Consider the following 20,234-nt stretch of genomic DNA (forward strand, 5'->3'; position numbering starts at 1 on the left):
TTTATACATTTATTTATTGAATTTAAATTAAAACTACTCAAAATAAAATTTTGTATCTGTTATATAAAATATACGTAACATAAAATTTAATAAAAAATAATGTACCTACTTTTCTCCGGCATTCTCAAACAAAATAACACTGATTCATTATAATTTGTATGATAAACTACCAGTTTATATTTTTTTAAATGTTTTCTCAGCACTTTCCTATTCAAGATTCAGGAAACGAATGAACGTATTTTTCTCACATTCATATTTATAGAGTGACGAATTGAACAAGTCGGTGCAAGTTCACGAAGCTTTGAGACAAAAATTGGCAAGAATGTTTACTGCGCGTATGCTTGTAACAAGATGATACTGGTATATCATTATGTGCAGGTTTTTATCCTACAACTTACACAATTTTATAAACATATATAATAAATTTTTTACTTCATAGGTACTTTTATAAATAATTTATATGTTTTTATATTATAAGATAATATGATGTAAGTAAATAGGTACTATCAGTGTATGTTGAGATCCACTATCGTGGACCCCCATTTTCATTTCATGGACCCCCAAATTTTTTTTTCGCTGACGTAGACAACTTGCAGGTTGTCATAGACCCCTGGGGGTCGATATAGACCACTTTGGGAATCACTGCTTTAAATCAACGCAGGAGAAGGAACACCACATAACCAGACATCCTGAAAAGAGAGACGATGGGGAGACAAAGAAATAGCCCGCACATGAAAGAAAAGCAGGCATCACCAGAAAAGGAAGTAAACGAGTTAGAGGCAAGCAACCTACCAGAGCAAGAATTCAGAGTAATGATCATAGGATGGCTAAAAAGAATGGAAGAGAAATTTGGCAATAACCAAGAAGAAATGAGGAAAAACCATGAGGAATTGAAGAAGAACCAAGAAGAAATGAAAAATGACATCGCTACCATGAAGAACTCAATAGAAAGCATCAAGAGTAGACTAGATGAAGCAGAGGACAGCATCAGTGAGCTAGAAGACAAGATGGAAAAAAATACCCAATTATTTTTAGAAAAATATAGCTTCTAGAAAAAAATTAAAAATCAGGAGGAGTGCCTACGGGAACTTTGGGACAATACAAAACAAAATAATATTCGAATAATAGGTGTTCCAGAAGGAAAGGAAACTGAGGTGGACATGGAAAAAGTATTTCAAGATATAATGACAAAAAACTTTCCTGAGATAGAGAAGAAAAACCCCACACAAATCCAAGATGCTCGCAGAGTCCCAAGCAAAATGAATCTCAGAAGACAGACGCCTAGGCACATTATAATTGAATTGGCAAACAACAATGACAAAGTAAGAATCTTAAAAGCAGCCAGAGAGAGGCAGAAAGTTACCGTATTTTTCGGACCATAAGACGCACTTTTTTTCCCCCAGAAATGGGGGGAAAAAGTCCCTGCACCTTATGGTCCAAATATAGCCTACACATATACTGTAAAAAAAAAAAGTTTTTTTACTTGCCCGGCTCTGTGTGGTCTCTGTGTGCTTGCCCGGCTCTAAAATGGTTCTAAATGCTGCTGTTTACTTTACAGGGTTGATTACATGTGTTTATGACTGTGATGTTGGATTTTAATGCACATAAAATATTTTAGGACACTATTTGTTTCAGAATCTTTTTTTCTTCATTTCCCTTCTCTAAAAACTGGTGCGTCTTATGGTCCGGTGCGTCTTATGGTCCGAAAAATACGGTACATACAAAGGAACCCCCATCAGACTAGCAACTGATTTCTCAACAGAAACTTATCAGGCCAGAAGGGAATGGGATGAAATATACAAAGTCATGCAAACGAAGGGTCTGAATCCAAGAATACTGTACCCAGCAAGGCTATCAATCAAAATTGAAGGGGAAATCAGGAGCTTCACAGACAAAAAAAAAAAAAGACTGAAGGGATTTATCTCCACCAAACCAGCAATGCAAGAAATGCTAAAGGGTCTAATGTAAAAATAAAGAAATAGGAAGCGAAGAAGGAACATGGGTATAGAATAAAAATGGCATCAAATGAGTATCTATCAATAATAACCTGAAATGTAAATGGATTAAATGCTCCAATCAAAAGACATAGGGTAACAGATTGGATAAGAAAACAAGACCCATACATCTGTTGTCTACAAGAAACCCACCTCAGAAAAAAAGACGCACACAGACTGAGGGTGAAGCGATGGAAAAAGGTTTTTCAGGCGAATGGAAATGAAAAAAAAGCTGGAGCAGCAATACTTATATCTGACAAATTAGATCTCAGAGTGAAGGACATAACAAGAGATAATGAAGGCCACTTCATAATACTAAAGGGAGCAATCCAACAAGAAGAAAAAACCCTGGTAAATATATTTGCACCCAATACGGGAGCACCCAAATATATAAAAAAAAAAACTGATGGAGGACATTAAGGGAGAGATTAATAGCAATACAATCATAGTAGGAGATTTTAATACCCCACTATCACCCTTCGACAAATCAACTAAACAAAAAATCAGCAATGAAATATCAATCCTAAATGACTCACTAGACCAGATGGAATTAATTGACATCTTCAGAACATTCCACCTGAAAGCCACAGAATATATTGTACATTCTTCTCAAGTGCACATGGGACATTCTCAAAGATAGACCATATTTTGGGACATAGGCAAAGTCTCTTCGAGTTGAAGAAGATAGAAATCATATCAAGCATCTTCTCAAATCATAGTGGCATAAAACTGGAAATTAACTACAATAAAAATAACCCAAAGAAATCAAACACATGGAGACTAAACAGCATGTTATTAAACAAGGACTGGGTTACCAGAGAAATCAAGGAAGAAATTAAAAACATCCTGGAAACAAATGGCAATGAAAACAATAATCCAAAATCTATGGGACACAGCAAAAGCAGTTTTGAGAGGGAAATTCATATCCCTACAAGCCTATTGCAAAAAAATAGAAAAAATGGTAACAAATGATCTAACTCTACAACTCAAAGAGTTAGAAAAAGAGCAACAAGAAAAGCCCAGTGTAAGCAGAAGGAAGGAAATAACAAAAATCAGAGCGGAGATAAACAACATAGAGACCAAAGAAACAATACATAAGATCAACAAAATCAAGAGCTGATTCTTTGAAAGGATAAACAAGATAGATGAACCTCTAGCCAGGCTAACCAAAAAACAAAGAGGACTCAAATAAACAAAATCAGAAATGAAAGAGGTGAAATAACAACAGACCCCACTGAAATACAACAGATTGTTACAAAATACTACGAACAGCTCTATTCCAACAAACTGAACAACATGGAGGAAATGGACATATTCCTAGAGAAATACACCCTACCAAAACTCAATCAGGAAGAATCTATAAATCTCAATAGAACAGTAACTTGGGAAGAAATTGAAACAGTCATCAAAAAGCTTCCAGAAAACAAAAGTCCAGGGCCAGATGACTTCACAGGAGAGTTTTACCAAACATTCAAGGAAGAACTAAAACCTATCCTCCTCAGACTATTCCAAAAAATTCAAGAGGAAGGAACACTTCCAAACTCCTTCTATGAAGCCAGCATCACCCTAATACCAAAACCAGATAAAGACAACTCAATGAAAGAGAATTACAGGCCAATATCCCTCATGAACATAGATGCCAAAATCCTCAACAAAATTCTAGCAAATCGGCTCCAGCAGAGCATCACAAAGATCATAAACCATGACCAAGTAGGATTTATTCCAGGAATGCAAGGATGGTACAATATCTGCAAATCAATAAACGTGATACATCACATAAACAAATTGAAAGATAAAAATCATATAGTCATATCAATTGATGCAGAAAAAGCATTTGATAAAATCCAACACCCTTTCCTGATAAAAACTCTCAACAAGGTGGGAGTACAAGGATCATACCTCAATATAATAAAAGCTATATATGACAAACCCACAGCCAACATCATACTCAATGGGCAAAAACTAAAACCATTCCCTCTAAGAACAGGTACAAGACAGGGATGCCCACTCTCTCCACTCCTGTTTGACAATAGTATTGGAAGTACTAGCCATTGCAGTTAGACAAGAGGAGGAAATAAAAGGCATCCAAATTGGAAAAGAAGAAGTAAAGTTATCCTTATTTGCAGATGACATGATATTGTACATAAAAAACCCAAAAGACTCCATTAAAAAACTAATTGACTTAATAAATGAATTTGGCAATGTAGCAGGATACAAAATTAATGCCAAGAAATCCATGGCATTTCTATACACCAACAGTGAAACTACAGAAACAGAGACTAAAAAAGCAATTCCATTTACCATCGCACCAAAAAAATTAAGATACCTAGGAATAAATTTCACTAAGGAAGTAAAGGAACTATATGCGGAAAACTACACGACACTGAAAAAAGAGATAGAGGAAGATGTAAACAGATGGAAGAACATACCATGTTCATGGATTGGTAGAATCAACATCATCAAAATGTCCATACTTCTTAAAGCAATCTATAGGTTCAATGCACTCCCCATTAAAATACCAAAGGCATATTTCACTGACCTAGAAAGAACTCTCCAAAAGTTCATTTGGAACAATAAAAGACCCCGAATAGCCACAGCAATCCTGAGAAAGAAGAGTAAAGTAGGAGGGATCTCAATTCCAGACTTCAAACTGTATTACAAAGCCACTGTTCTCAAAACAGCCTGGTACTGGCACAAGAACAGACATATAGATCAATGGGATAGAATTGAGAACCCAGATATCAAATCACTATGCTCAATTAATATTTGACAAAGGAGGCACGAATATACAATGGAGTCAAGACAGTCTCTTCAATAAATGGTGTTGGGAAAATTGGACAGATACATGCAAAAGAATGAAACTAGATCACCAACTTACACCATACACAAAAATAAACTCAAAATGGATACAGGACTGAAACATCAGATGGGAAACCATAAAAATACTAGAAGCAGTCACAGGCAGCAAAATCTCAGACATATGCCAAAAGAACTTCTTCACTGATACTACCCCTAGGGCAATGGAAGCTAAAGAGAAAATAAACAAATGAGACTACATCAAAATAAAAAGCTTTTTTACAGCAAAAGAAACCATCAACAAACAACAAGAAAGCCCACTGTATGGGAGAACATATTTGCAAATGTTACCACTGATAAAGGATTAATCTCCAACATCTACAGACAGCTTATACAACTAAATAAAAGGAAGATGAATGATCCAATTAAAAAATGGGCAATGGAACTAAATAGAATATTTTCAAAAGAAGACAGAAGTAAGGCCAAAAGACACATGAAAACATGCTCAAAGTCACTAATTATTGGAGAGATGCAAATCAAAACAACAATGCGGTACCTTCTCACACCTGTCAGAATGGCCAACATCAACAAATCAACAAACGACAAGTGTTGACGAGGTTGTGGAGAAAAAGGAACCCTCGTGCACTGCTGGTGGGAATGCAGACTGGTGCAACCACTGTGGAGAACAGTGTGGAGTTTCCTCAAAAAACTGAAAATGGAACTCCCATTTGACCCAGTAATCCCACTCCTAGGAATATATCCCAAGAAACTAGAAACACCAATCAGAAAGGATATATGCACCCCTATGTTCATAGCAGCACAATCTACAATAGCCAGAATTTGGAAACAGCCTAGGTGCCCGTCAGCAGATGATTGGATCCAAAAACAATGGTACATCTACACAATGGAATACTATGCTGCCATAAAAAGAAGGAATTCTCATCATCTGCAGCAGCATGGATGGAATTGGAGAACATCATGCTGAGTGAAATAAGCCAATCAATGAAAGAGAAACACCACATGACCTCACTCATTTATGGATAATAAAGAACATTATAAACTGATGAACCAAAAGATAGATATAGAGACAGTAAAGCAACAAGCAGACTGTCAAATTACAGCGGGGAGGGGAGGAAGATTTGGGGGAGATAATAGATTAACTGAAGGACTTGTGTACATGCGTATAAGTACAACCAATGGACATAAAACTCTGGGGAGGGAGGGTATGTATGGGAAGGAGGAGGGCAAAAAAATCAATAAAATATATTAAAAATAAATAAATAAATAAAATGGAAAGTGAGCCTGACTAGCATAGTTCAGTGGTTGAGCATCAACCTATGAACCAGGAGGTCATGTGTTCGATTCCCAGTCAGGGCACATGCCCAGGTTGTGGGTTCAGTCCCCAATAGGGGTTGTGCAGGAGACAGCCGATCAATGATTCTATTTCATCATTGATGTTTCTATCTCTCTCTACCTCTCCTTTCCCTTACTCTCTGAAATCAATAAAAATATATTTAAAAATAAAATAAAGAAAAAATAGTTCATTACCACCCAACCATTATTGCAAGAAATATAAAAGGGATTTTTTAAAATGTATTTTTATTGATTTTTTACAGAGAGGAAGGGAGAGAGATGAAGAGCTAGAAATGTCGATGAGAGAGAAACATCGACCAGCTGCCTCTTGCACACCCCCTACCGGGGATATGCCCGCAACCAAGTACATGCCCTTGACTGGAATCGAATCTGGGACCTTTCAGTCCTCAGACCGATGCTCTACCGCTGAGCCAAACTGGTTTTGGCTAAAAGGGATTTTTTAAAAAAATAAGAAAGGAATAGAAAACACAGAGGAACATAGTTATAGAGAATAAAATGGAATACATATGTAAGTATTAATAATTACTTTAAGTGTAAAGGATTAACACTCCAATCAAAAGACATATGGTAGCTAAATGGATAAGAAAATAAGACCCATATAAATGCTATCTAAAAGAGATCCACCTCAGAACAAAATACATGCAAAGACTGAAAGGAAAGAGATGAAAAAAAAATATTTAATGAAAATGAAAATGGGGGGAAGAAAGCTGGGATAGCAATACTTATAACAAGCAAAAAAACAAACAAAAAAAAACACTTTAAAACAAAGGCTATAATAAGAAATGAAAAAGAATATTTTAAAATTTTATTTATTTTAGAGAGAGAGGAAGTGGGGGAGAGAAACATGGATTTGTTGTTCCACTTATTTATACATTCATTGGTTGATTTTTGTATGTTCCCTTCCTGGGATCAAACCCACAACCTTCAGATATTGGGGTGACACTCTAACCAACTGACCTACCCAGTCACGGGCTTTCACTAAATTAAATGTTGGCTGATTCACTTTGTCAAAGTCTAGTTTCCATTACTGCAGATAAAAAACTCATTCCTTATGGTCTTCGGCCCTGCTCCTGTTTGAAGCGGGACAACATTTCTGTCAGCATCAACAGTCTGCCTGGTGAGACGAGAAGCTGCCTAACTCTGTGCATGGTCATATTCTTTATGAGGGTGTTGTAACTACATATCAGTTTTCAACCCCCAAATCTACTCTATAGAGAGCATCAACCATGGCAGGCTTGCATAACCAGTGAATGTGGCCATACAAACATGAAAAGGTGACTTCTATCCCTTGGTACTAAACTAGAGAGAGAGAAAGCAAGTTCAGAGAACACATTACGACTCATCAAAATCCTAAAGGCAAAGCTTCATGTGAAGATAGCATCCTGTGCAGCCTCCCAGAGTCCTTTTAGCCTCCAACTATATTTGCTTTCATGTGATTTTCTGCAAAACAACAGAACCCCATCATTTTCCTCCTTAACATCAGTTCTTAAATTTTGCTTTACCGCAGATGGGAAGCTCATGCTGTATGTTCTACAATCTTCTTTTTGTGTCGAGTGAATGGTGCTGCCTTTTCATTTCTCCCGAGCATAAATCTTATTTTATAAAATTCATACTTGATGCATTGCAAGCTACACACAAGAAAATTCTTCAGAGGAAAGACCTGAAGGGAGAAGGGGGTGCTTTCTTAGACCAATGTGAAGGGAGTGGGAGATGGAATATCTGTTATTTAATCTCTGCTCCCAATGACAGATTTTATTTCTCAGTTCCCACAGTTGTGCATATAATACATGGATACTCATCCCTCCAGATACTGCATCAACATTTTATATGAGCTGAAGAATATATATATGTAACAAAGAATATATATATATATATATATATATATATATATATATCCATTTCCCTCTGACAAAATGCCAGAAGAAATGGTTAATCTCTTCCTCCAGTGTCTTACTAAGATTGTTCTTTTGAAATTTGGCATGGCAAGTAGAGGTAGAGTCTTAAAGGAATAAAGGACCTTCTTTTCAAGAAAAATATGGTAAAGTCATCAATTTCTGAAAAATGGCATGTGAGGTTGGCATGTCAGGGAAACAAATTATCCCGCCGCCCCCAATTAAAACCTAGTATTACCTTAATGCAATAAGTCTTGCCGTTAGGTTAAAGACCTTTTATAGACAACTAAGCTATCTGGCTATATTTCTGGTTGCAATTTATTAGGTAGTTAGGAGTTATACTTTAACTACATTGCTAATTTTGTTTAAGATTCCCAGCTGTATTTTTTTTTTTCCAGTTAGCGGTTACACTGGCATATCCTCAGGCAGAGAAAGTTCTTACAAAAGATTCTTCACGGCACACTATATCCTATTTCTCTCAGAGGTGCTGTCTTTCATTGTCTTGAGATTCACTTTGGGATAGACAAAAAATTATGAAGATAAAGTTGACAAGTCAATAGCAAAAAGGACAGGGTGGCTGACACCCCTAGCTGCCTGAAAATGGTCCCTTGCAGACTCTACCTCGGCCAGCAGTGGGCCAGCAAGGTAAACCGTTCTTGCCACTTTATGACCACATGCAGCCTTTGGCGTTCTTCCCATTGCCTGGCGTCTTCGAGGGATCCAGCGCATAGTTTTAAGCATCCTAGAACTGCATTTCAGACCAGATTGCTCAAATAGAGTCAATTTGCAACAGTGAAGCGGTCTTAAAATAGGATTTTACTCTAGGGAGAAAAAAACCCTCCACCAAATAGTCACAGTGCACTTTGAATGACTAATTTAAGCCATTACATTACAAAATAAAGGATAAATCATACTCTCATAACACTATTGTATAGAAGCAGTTTTAATTTTAGGAGTCAAGCACCTACATCAATCTGAGTCTAAAATAATAGGCCCGTGATTTAAAACGCAACATTCTTTCACACTTCATAAAACTAAAAATAAAATTGTCTCAGCAAACACTGACCTATTCCTCCCGCCAAAGTACTGTATGGCTAGTAAAATTGGAACAAGAGGTCTCAAAACCGCAAAGTGCCAGCAGTTTACTGTTTGTAGCTTTAATTGGTCTTAAACGTGGGGCGGGAAGAGAAGAGTCTATGGTCTGTAGAGAAAAAAAGAGATTTATTCCCCTCCTTAAATCAAAAGCAGATTCCACGCTGGACTCCTCCCAACCCGCCCGCCCGCCCCGCCCCCAATGGGTTGTTTTTCCAAAATGTTGTATTTTACCAAACATGACAGGTGAGGGGACGTCCGAGTGCTGTGTGTCTGGTCCACAGAGTAAAATAGAAGGGTTGGGGCGGGTTTCTTTATTTTTAAGGCGTCCAGCCCCTCAGCTGTTCCTCCCCCCCCCCCCCCGCCATGGGCATTTGGAAGCTTGCAGTCCTTAGGAAGCTTGAAGTCCTTTCGAAAAGAGGCACATCGGGCAGGAATGTTCTTTGTGCCTGCCTCCCTGTCTACGGAAGAGAAAGGGGGCAGATTTATAATTACAGCCTTGGGGGTTGTGGGGGGGGGGTGTGGGGGGGGAGATAAGGATTGGCGAGAGAGGGAACGATAAAAAGTTTCAGCCCGCAAGACAATGCCTGTTTTTTTTGTTGTTGCTTTTTTTCACGGTCAGCACTGTGCCACAAACAGCTTCGGTGCCACCCGGCGCCCTTCCCCGCTCCCCTCCCTTTCCCTCTGCAGGCTCGTCCTGGCAGGCGGAGGCACCGTTAAATTCCAGCACCTTCTCCGCAGAACCTCCAACTACTGCCCGCTATCACTCCCGCAGCCTTCCTCCGCTGTCCCCCGGCAGCCTCCCGGGGTGCCCGGCAGCGCCCGGGAAGGGGACGGCTGCCCGGAGAGGGCGGGCGGGCGCCCACCTCCCCCGAGGCCGGGGCTCTCCGCGTCCTGCGCGGCTCCTCTGCTCCGGGCACCAGACACACACGGATCCACGCATACAGTAGAGCTGTCTCAGGCCACATTCTTGCACACCGGCCCCTCCTCCTCCTCTCCCCTCCACCCCCCCAATCCTCCCCCCCAGCTCCCCGAGTCGCCGAGCGGCCCGGAGTGACAGGCGCCGCCCGCCAACCCGCGCCGGGGCGGGCGGGGAGGGGCGGCGCGCGGGGCCAACCGCGGCGCGTCTTCCGGCGCCCGAGCAGGCGGCGAGGGTGGGACCCGGGGCGGAGCCCGAGTTTTAGGAAGAGGAGGGGGACGGCTGTCATCAATGAAGTCATATTCATAATCTAGTCCTCTCTCCTCTCTCCCTCCGCTCCTGTACTCCGGGTGACTCAGAGAGGGAAGAGCTCCAGCCGGCACCCTCCTCGCCAGCAAAGGTAAATATAACTTACAACTCCCTTCCCCTCTCCTCCCCCCTCCCCGCGGCCTCCCGGCCGCCGCCGCCGCCGCCTCCCCAACCCCTCCGGCCCCGCGCCGCCCGCGCCGGGGATCATTCATGATTACCCTAATTATTATTTATTGTGCATGCGAGGAGATCACAACAAACAGGCGGGCCAACCGCCACCGCCACCACCACCGCAACAGCAACAACAACAACAAAAAAGCCCGCCCGCCTCCTCCCCGCGGGCCTCAGGTGGAATGCTCTAACGACAGAACCGGGCGGCCGTGGAAGAAACGGGAAAGTTTTTCAACCGAACCTCGCCGTTCTAATAATAACAGTGATAATTACCACTTCGAGGAGGGGGAATCCCAGCAAACCGCAGCCTGGACCCTGAGTCAGGCAGGCGGCGGCGCGCTGCCAAGTCAAGGTGCAGTGCACCCACTTGGCAAGGTGGCAACACCCCTTCCCCGCTCCCTTAAGAGCCTGGGGGTTGGGGGGGGGAGTACGCGGGAGGGGGCTGAAAGGCTGGGGGCGGGGGGGAGAGAGAAGAGAAAGGAGCCCGCTCACACTGAGCAGTCCTCCCCGGAAGAGTTGGGAGTGCGGCGGGAGAGGCGGGCACGGAGCCTGGCCCGGCGGCACGGCGCCCGGAGAGCGGCCGCCACCCGCTTCCCGGAGGCGAGGCGCAGAGGCTGCGGAGCCCCGGGCGAGCGGCCGGAGCTGCCCGGGCCGGCGCGCCGGGGAGGCGGCCGCCACCGCCGCGGGGCCGGTGCGTGGCTGCTCGGAGGTGTCACCTCCACTTTGCGCGTCTCCCCGGGCGGGGATGGCCGTGCTGACCGGCAGTCAGGCCTCTGGGGAGAAGGGCTGCCAGGGCGCTAATGCCCGAGGCTCTGCGGGCGTTTCTGCTCCTGGTCCCCGGCGGCCGCGCGGGCTCGGGCGTGCAAGTTCGGGGCGCCTGGCCCGGGCCGCGCCGCTGGGGAGGAGGGAGGAGGCGCCGGAGGAGGTCAGAGGTGCCCGCGGGGCTCACTTACCCCGCTCTCCCTCACCCCTTTCCCCCCCCCCGCCCCCCCCCCCGCCCCCGGGCTTGTCTTCTTTTGCTTTGAGTCTTCCTGCAGCCCGAGCCGCGGGGATCTCGGGCGGAGGTCGCCGCCCGCCACTGTCCGGGTGCTGGGGGCGCTCTGGGGCCCGGGAGACGCTGTGGCTTCTGGCCGGGAGGCCATGATCCGGATAATCCTCCTCTGCCTGCCTGTCACCCGCAGGACCCGCGCACACCCGGGCGGCGATGGTGGCGTTCGCTGGAGAAGGGGAAGGGCTTCAGCCGGGAGAAGGGGGGGGGGGGTTGATGAGGACGGGAGGCGGGGAGACCCAGTGGGAGCTTTAATCCCAACGGCAACACGCACCCATCTTTCTGGGTCTGTGCTCTCCAGTGGCTCTGTTCCCATCCCAACCTGGTTAACCCCTTCTGCTCCCCCCCCCCCCCCCCTCCGCCTTCCCTCCTGCAAAACACGGCCATGCCTTCTGCAAAGGTGTCGCGATGCACTTCCCCAAACAGCCTGCCCGGCGCCAGCCCCCTGGCCACTCCGAGCCCCGCGCTCCGGGCGCCCCGCACCGGGCCCTGCGGTCCGGGCGCAGCGGTGCGGGCTCCGGGAGGCACCCGCGCCCCGATGTGGGCGCCCGGGCCGGTTTCCGGTCGGTGCCCGCGGGGACATCGCCTCCGGCCCGTGCTGCGCGCTCTGGGCTGCGTTATTATTATTTTTATGCGGCTTGCAGTGTGCGGCTGGTTTTGGTGAGCGCCGGGCTGGCGGGGCTGCTGGGGGGTGAGGGTGGGGGTGGAGGGAAGTTGGACGCGGATCAGGCAGGAAAAAAAGTTTGTCAGGGCAGCTAAGTGGCGTGGGCTGGGCTGGAGGGGGGTGGCCAGCTCCCGTGGCTCGCGTCTCCGACCCCTCGGGGCCGCTGCGAGTGTGTTTGCGCGTGACTGAGTGTGAGTGTGGGTGTGAGTGTGAGTGTGAGTGTGGGGTGAGTGTGGGTGTGCGTGCGCGGGGCCGGGGCGTCGGGAGCAGCGGCGGGGCGTCGGGAAGGGCGCGGGGGGGGGGGGGCGTGTGCGTGTAGTTGTGGGTGTGAGTGTGGCTGTGGGTGTGAGTGTGCGTGTGGGTGTGAGTGTGGCTGTGGGTGTGATTGTGCTTGTGGGTGTGGGTGTGCGTGTGGCTGTGAGTGTGCGTGTGGCTGTGGCTGTGAGTGTGAGTGTGCGTGTGGCTGTGCGTGTGGCTGTGGCTGTGGCTGTGAGTGTGCGTGTGGCTGTGGGTGTGCGCGCGCGGGCGGCGGGGAAGCAGGAAGTCCCCGCGGCGGAGCGCACACGGACATGTTTGATCGCCGCCGTGACAGGACGCGCGCGGGCGAGGGAGCGGCGGCCGGGGCTGGGCCGCGGGCCTAGGGCTCCGGCGGACACGGGCTCCCTCCCGGCCGCAGGTTCGGCGGGCCCCGCTCTGCTCCTCTGTTTGTTCCGCGTCCCTCCAGGTAAGGAGCCTGCGCCGCCGCTGCCGCCGCCCGCCGGGGTGCGGATCTTTCCAGCACTTTCCCCGCCCGCTCCCGCTCCTCCGGCTCCCGGCTCGCTCTCCTGCAAAGTCAGGCGGGTGGGGGACACGGGCTCCCTGCCCTGCGGCCCGTGGCGTGGAAACTTTGCAGCGAGAGGCAGCGAGGGGGAAGGAGAAGGCCTTCGCGGCCGCTGTCGCCTGTCAGTTCTCCTCTCCTGCGGGTCCCAGGAGTGGAGTCGCTGCTCCCCGTGTGTTGGTTGCACGTTCAAACTTCGGGCCTAAACGTGCCTCCAACTCGGGCAGGATTTTACTTCAGCAGTGAAATGCCAGGTGTTTGGATTTTTTAAAAAAGGAGGAGACAAGGCTTCGGGGGGTCGAGACAAGGCTTCGGGGGGTGTCGTGCAGAATCCATTCCTTCCTAGTGCATGCACCGGTGGTTATGTAATTTCAGTAGCACATGGGTGCAGAGCCCGTTGGGGCTTCTCCCCTGTCTTTGTTTATGTAACTTTTGGGAGGGTTTTCCAAGGTTGTCGCCTGTTTTTCCTCCCTGCCTGACCTGAGGGAGGCTGGTGCTTTTGAAAAATCAAAGCGACCCCTGTTTCGTGTCATCGTTGTCATTGTGCGCAGGCTGTCTTCCCAAGTATGTGTCAGGGGAGAGCATAAGGAAGACATTAAGGATACACGTTTGTCTACTGTATTGAGTGGTTACTTTTCACTTCTGCCTGTTACCAATAGCAGGGTTAAATTTTAAACTTCCATTTCAAAGGACTGGCTTATTTACATCTGGTTATGCCATGCTTGTAGGAACAGAATGCTTGTATGAGCAGAAAGATTGCTGAGAAAATTCCTGCCCAACCAGTACAACTCAGAAACCACTGCGGGTTGTACTGAAATAAAAACCATGCCCAGTGGTGTATGTGTGTGTGTTTTCTTACAGCGACACATTCAGAGGTTTGGGGTAACATTTCCCACCATTTATTTGGGGGGGCCACTACCCAAGGCTTGTTTGCCCACACTGGAGTTGGTAAGCTTCCAGCCCACTGCCTAGCACAGTGGCAAAGTGTTAAGAGGTGTGTCAGGTTTGAATTCAAGGTGATACATTGTTATGCAAATTGAGACACACTTTTAGGAATCTAATAGCCCCTTTTTATTCTAGATTTTTTTTTTTTCTTCTTTTCCTTTTTAAAGCTTGCTGACAACTCAAATGTTAGCTGCTGGAAAGAAGGGGTTTGGAGATACTTATTAGGTTGCAAAGAATATTTATTGGCATGGACTAAAGAAAAAACACACGTCTGGACTGAGGCCCCTGTCTCTTGCTGGACAGTATTAAAGAGAGACACTGTGTTGGTGAAGAATATTGTAGAATAAATTAGGGGTTTGCGTTACCAGGACCCTTGAAGAATTGGCAGAGGTGAGGAAGGCTTCCTTCAATGCAGCCTTTCTCTCCTGAGTGACATCAGTTACAGGCCAGCTTCTGGGCTAGCGGCACTGTGGCGTTTCACAGAAAATATTCCCTGCGAGTGTGTGTTCAAAGCAGCCTCAGATCTTTTCTTTTGTTCCATTTTAAAGTGGCTTTTTGAGCATTTCTCGTCAAGTTTCTTGAAAAGTGCTTTGACCAACACAGGAGGCTTGGAATTTGACACACACACACAAAAGTAACCTCAGCTTGTATTATATTGTTAACACTTGAATCCTGTTTAAAATACTTCTGACAGTGTAACTAGAAGGTAAGACTTTGGCAAATAATTATTTAAAACGTTCTCCCTTTAATTAAGTTTGAAGTAAGTCATTTTACTGACCAGTCTGAAAGCACACCCCATTCTTCTCTGGGAGGTAATTGGGATGCCTCTTCTATTGCTCTAATATTTTGACATTTCATTTTTTAAAGGCTCATTATGTATTCAAGCAAGCGCATAAAAGAGGAAACTTTCATAAATTATAAAAGTGGTGCCTGCCCTTTTTTCCCTTTAGAAGTCTTCCTTTGTAAACAAGGCCTTTGTTTGTCAAACTCTCTTAGGTCAGCAGCTTTTTGATACTCCAGAGAAATAATAAATTGCTATTTATGACATCTTGACATGCTGCCATGAGAACAACTGAATTACCGCAGACATAAGGCTTAGGGGTGTTTGCCAGCCCTAGCCTATTGAAGGTGTATTGGTTGGTAGGACCTGATTTAGCCACCAGAAGTTTTGATTCTCATTGTTCATGGTAAGATCATTTTAAGGAAAGTCATGGGCAGTTGCTTACCATGAGTGGACTTAGAAAGCTCTCAGTAAATGAATCACATTTCTCTAGTACTTCTGATGAAGAAATGAAAAAATTTCTATAATGTAAAAGCCATATGTGGAACTTACTTCTGAATTTTTTCTTGCCACTTTTTTTTTTAATGTAAAGGAATTATCTTCTAATTTATTTCAATTCCTTAAGTGTATTCTATAGATTGTTTTTGAACAATTGAAGATGCTGAATTATCTGTCGTCTTTGCAAGAGTTTGTATTATGGAAATTTAATCTCTAGCCAGTTAGTGAAATCATGAATCAGTTCATTAGTAGTTGGGAATAGAAAATACAGAAATGTGGTGGTAAGTTATTTGGTAGAGTCTTTTAAAAAGGTTTTCCACCAAAGAAATTGTGACTGTATTTATGGGAAACATAGGAGTCTAAAACTTAGTTCCATCAGAGCCATTGTGAAAGGTAACATATTTATCTTCCTAAGATATCTATTCCAAGTTTATTGGGACCTTGCAATATGGGTTTGGGAAACTTTATAACTTTATTACTATTTATTATGACTTTTTTCCCCCTCTTATTAGTGTAGCACTTTTCCTTGTAGGTATTAAGTGTTCAGGATATAGAGCCTTTAAGTAATACTAGTCTTGAAGATACAGTCAAAGGTACTTGAATAATTATATTTTAGCAAAACATAATAGAGCTGACAAAAGTCAGGAGCTAAATAGTTGGGTCTTTTGAATGTTGCATGTAAACAATGTTTAATTTTAATTATGAGTTTATTACCCACTAATTCACTCACTTGGAATGATGTTTTAGATATAGAAAATACTGTTTTTGAAATGTTCACATAAGTAAAGCACTTCTGGCTTTAAAATACATTATTATATAACTAAAGCCTACCATGAATTATGATGTTTTTTATAGATATAAGACTTTTGTAACATTTAGACAGTTAAGAGCAGACTATATATCTCCATGATTTAAATAATTTAAACTATAATAATATTCTATTGTAGTTTTAGGTATATAAGCATCAACTTAAGTCTTAGTCTTATAACAATATATCATCTATCTCTATTCAAGTGCTAATATTTTGGAAACTTTGCAGAAACTGAACTAATTGAAATTTGGGCTGGCCTCTTTTTAAATTGATGAATGGAATCCACAGAAGTTGAAATAAATTTAAAAATTAAAAACCATTAAATATAATTACAGACCACCTCTCTCCTTTCTAAAAATAAATGGTTTTATTTACTGATGAGAGAGGAAGGGAAGAAGAGAGAGAGGGACAGACAGACAGACAGGTAGACATTGATTTGTTGTTTCGCTTACTTACGCATTCATTGGTTGCTTCTTGTATGTGCCCTGACCAGGATGGAACCCACATCCTTGGCATATCAGGACAGTGATCTAACCAACTGAGCTACCTAATTAGGGCTCCTTTTTTTTTTAAAAAAAAAAAAAAAAAAACAGAATTCAGAATTCTCTGACCAAAAAGAGTCAGGATATGTTGGTTTATGAAAGCCATCAAACTTGGAAATGGAATGTCCATGAGAACAACAGCCCTCTCCCGTCTCCCCACTGTGCTTTCGTACCAGGCACTCAATGGCTTTGAAAACATTTGCAACATTCTTGTAGCTGGCTGTTGTGCTGTATTCCTACATGTCCTAAAATGTTATTAAGCAAAAATTCATAATTCTGTAAAAAAAAAAAAAAAAAAATGACCTACAGCTGAGAACTTATGTGTCTTAAAGAATGTACCAGAACGTGTGAACATGAATAGCAAATAGTAAACTGCACAGGCAATGTGATCCGGGGAGAGATCAGGGCGAGCTCTCTCGGGCCCATGGGATAGATAAGGTCTTCTCCATGGCATAGGGTTGCTGCTGGAGGTGGGCAGAGGTGGGGGTGAGGGACTGTGATCACCTGAGATCAGAAGGAAGTCCTGAGAGCACAGGGACTGAGCCTGAAGATTCTGGGAGAAGACCAAGGCACCGCTTTTGACCTGGTTGCCCGGGACAAGAGGGTCCAGGTGGGGAGAACGTTCAAAGGATAAAGTTGGAGATGGTAGGAAGAACCGACTCCCGGGCTCATGTATGAATATTTTATCCAATGCCTATTGGAGGCTTGTCCCTCAGAAGTTTTGAGCAAGGCTATTCATGACCAAAAAATGTTTTAGATGAACCTGACAGAATGTCGATTCGAGGCCAGGATGGGAACAGGGGCCTTTAGAAGGATCCTTGGGATAATGTGCATTTTTGCAGGGTAGCTCAGCAGGTGTCATCATGTGTAATATTTCATCTGATTCGTGTCAAAGGTGAGGCTGGAGCCGCAATTATTATGCTTATTTGCAGGTGAAGAACTTGATCCTCACAGAGGTCAAATGAACTACACGGTGATTTTCTTAATGGCATACACGTGTGATAAGTGACCGTTCTTCATTTTAATTTCAAGAAGGGCTCCTTCTGGAAATTTTGTCCCTACTACAAACGCTGTGGCGTATCAAAGCTCATCTGTCACATGACAGAATGGAGTTTTGGTGCCACAGTGTGCCATGTCCATCAGAAAGAGTTTGAAAGTGTGTATTTCAGACTCTTGTATGTGTTCAATGTGTAAACATTATCTCAGCAGACTGAGGTGACTATCACTGATGCTTCCCAGCATCCCAAATGAGCTTGCCTTGCAAAGGGCTTAAGGGGCCTTAGGAAGGACCGTCACATGGAAACACACACACACAGCACACTGCAGGTGTCACACTTTCAAACTAGCCGTCATTGGCTTGTTTGGTTTGGTTCGGTTCGGTTTTGACTCATTGCCTAGCAGTTTGGGTTCAGATGACTTTTAGACTCGGCAGTTACCCATGGTGACCTTTATAACCACCCCCCGAAGGGATTCCCAGCCCGGAGGGAGGCTCTGCAGAGCTGCTCTTCGGTTGAGGGGTTTCCTAGTCCTTGGGGATTTCTGGCGGACACTCTTTTTACCAGATGTTTTCCTTTGTGGCGGCCCCGGTGGAAGGGGTCCGGGTGATGGTGCTGAGAGCCAGGCTCCTGTGAGGCGGGGCTGGGGAAGCGTGGGACACTTGGTGGCCACCGCAGAGTGTGCCATCCTCCGTCTGGCACGGAGCCGCCCCCGCGCCTCTGCCAGGTCTCCCTTGGGGGGGGGGGGGTCCTGAGGCAGCTTATTTACAGGGAAGGCAGCCGCTCTCACCTGAGCGTGTTTCCGTGGCTCAGCGATGACTAGTTCACAGAAGACCAGCAGACTTCCACCCAACCGCTTCTTTGAAACTCACTCCACTTTGCATGGGACACTCGACCAGAATAACCACAGGAAACATGCTTTCCCTGCTTTGCTCCAGTTTGGGTCCAGCAACGTGTAATGTCAGCTTGCAGCCCAGCGTGGCTTTATCCGCGGCACAGACCACGCTGCGCGCTGCTTAAAGCTGCAAGACTGAGACCCAGAAGCACGGGGCTTTGGTAATACCACCTAACCTCGTGGTTGGCAAACTGCGGCTCCTGAGCCACATGCGGCTCTTCGGCCCCTTGAGTGTGGCTCTTCCACAAAATACCACGGCCTGGGCGGGTCTGTTTTGAAGAAGTGGCATTAGAAGAAGTTTAAGTTTAAAAAAATTGGCTCTCAATAGAAATTTCAGTCGTTGTACTGTTGATATTTAGCTCTGTTGACTGATGAGTTTGCCAACCATGGACCTAACCCAACAGCCTGGGCCTCTACAAGAGAAACTTCTGATAGATTTTTCTTTATCTTCATTGCTGCTCTCCTGACCCAGCTCCTCTCCCCCTTTAAGCTTAGTGGTACAGTCCCAGCTCTAGAGCTGTGGCTACTTCTTGTGGGGGATTATCGGTTCTTTTCTAGAGAAAGCTACATAGAAGCAAGAGGCCCTTCAGGTCAGGAGAGACACTCTGAGTCAGCAAACTGACATGAAAAGAACTCTTTTTTTTTTTTTTTTTTTTTTTTTAACTTATCTCCACTTTCTCCTGAGCCTACTGTCCTACAGAACAGCCAGGAAACTTGAAAAGACTGAGTTATTCTTAGGATGTGAGCGGGGCCTAGTTTTCAGTCCTAGTGTTCCACCGTTAGCCTGCACCCCCGTCTTTCTGTGGATCCTGCAGAGATAAACACCTGCCGGAGAGCTAAGATTCCCCGTCTTTCCTGTGGCCTTCGGTGGGAAGCGTTCTGTAGGGTGTGTTGCCTACAGTCATGATGGTGGCATTTCCTCAAGCGCTTTCTGCGACTAGAAAACAGAGTTTCCAGGAAGCGTCTGTGTGTTTCTTTTTATGCCAAGGCCCAGCTGACACGCCGCCTTCTCCGCGCAGCCTGCCCTGCCTCCCTTCCCCAGCTGCTCGCCAGCTCCTGCCCTGGGCTGCGCTGGACACCTGAGCAAGGCCCCTTCTTGTCTCGCAGGAGGTTCCCTTTCTCCTCCTCCCTCTCTCCCCGCTGTTTATGGATGTGTGCTCTTTCCCCATCAGACTGGCAGAGCCTTGGAGTAAGGAAGCCCTCTGGTCGTCTTTGCACACGCTTTGTGCCCATGGAGTCCGTACAGTTGGGAATAGATGAGTCAAATTGGGCCTCCAGGATGTTTGATTAAATGTCACCGACCTCTTTGGTCCATGACATTCTCTCACATTCTCTCCAGGGCTTCTCTTTTCTTCTCTGCCCCTTCATAAGTTACTGTGTTATCACAGCCAGGCCCAAGTGGTGTGGCTCAGTGGTTGAGCGTCCGCCTATGAACCAGGAGGTCACGGTTCCATTCCCAGTCAGGGCGCATGTCCGGGTTGCAGGCTCGATCCCCAGTAGGGGACATGCATGAGGTAGCTGATCAGTGATTCTCTCATCATTGATGTTGCAAAACCTCTTCCCCATTGTTTCCATCTTTGCTTCTCCATCCTGTGCTTCCCACTCCTATCATCGCTGCGTGCTCTCCACCCACGGGTGGGTGGCCTGGCCTGACGGGTGTGAGGGCTCAGCATTGGCTGGGAGTCAAACCA

General features: G+C 45.3%; 2 protein-coding genes and 1 long non-coding RNA gene across 6 annotated transcripts in view; 1 reads left to right on the forward strand and 2 right to left on the reverse strand.

Moving 5' to 3' along the window:
* The window catches only part of LOC311630296 (uncharacterized protein), a gene marked incomplete at its 5' end in the record, with an annotated part of 136,122 nt that extends 124,433 nt beyond the window's left edge, over positions 1-11,689 (reverse strand). Inside the window, 2 exons of the mRNA XM_084899156.1 lie at positions 11,040-11,320; positions 11,627-11,689. Coding sequence (XP_084755282.1) covers positions 11,040-11,320; positions 11,627-11,689 — 344 coding nt within the window. The remainder of the gene's footprint in view (positions 1-11,039; positions 11,321-11,626) is intronic.
* On the reverse strand, positions 7,003-10,116 carry LOC311630499. The gene is made up of 4 exons (XR_014796384.1): positions 9,879-10,116; positions 9,383-9,609; positions 9,123-9,257; positions 7,003-7,824 (listed from the first exon to the last, which is right to left on the reverse strand). It is a non-coding gene; the product is annotated as an uncharacterized lncRNA (long non-coding RNA).
* Positions 10,318-20,234, forward strand: part of SMARCA2 (SWI/SNF related BAF chromatin remodeling complex subunit ATPase 2) — a 164,445-nt gene continuing 154,528 nt past the window's right edge. For 2 of the 4 annotated variants that reach the window (XM_084899466.1, XM_084899469.1), the window contains exon 1: positions 10,318-10,467. The gene's annotated coding sequence lies outside the window, so the exon portion shown is untranslated. Of the gene's footprint in view, positions 10,468-11,127; positions 11,239-12,709; positions 12,984-20,234 lie in introns of those variants that run through there. The other 2 variants (XM_084899468.1, XM_084899467.1) reach the window with 2 other exon arrangements.

This window comes from Pipistrellus hanaki (genome assembly GCF_964339955.1).
Source record: "Pipistrellus hanaki genome assembly, chromosome: 11".
Taxonomy (NCBI): domain Eukaryota; kingdom Metazoa; phylum Chordata; class Mammalia; order Chiroptera; family Vespertilionidae; genus Pipistrellus; species Pipistrellus hanaki.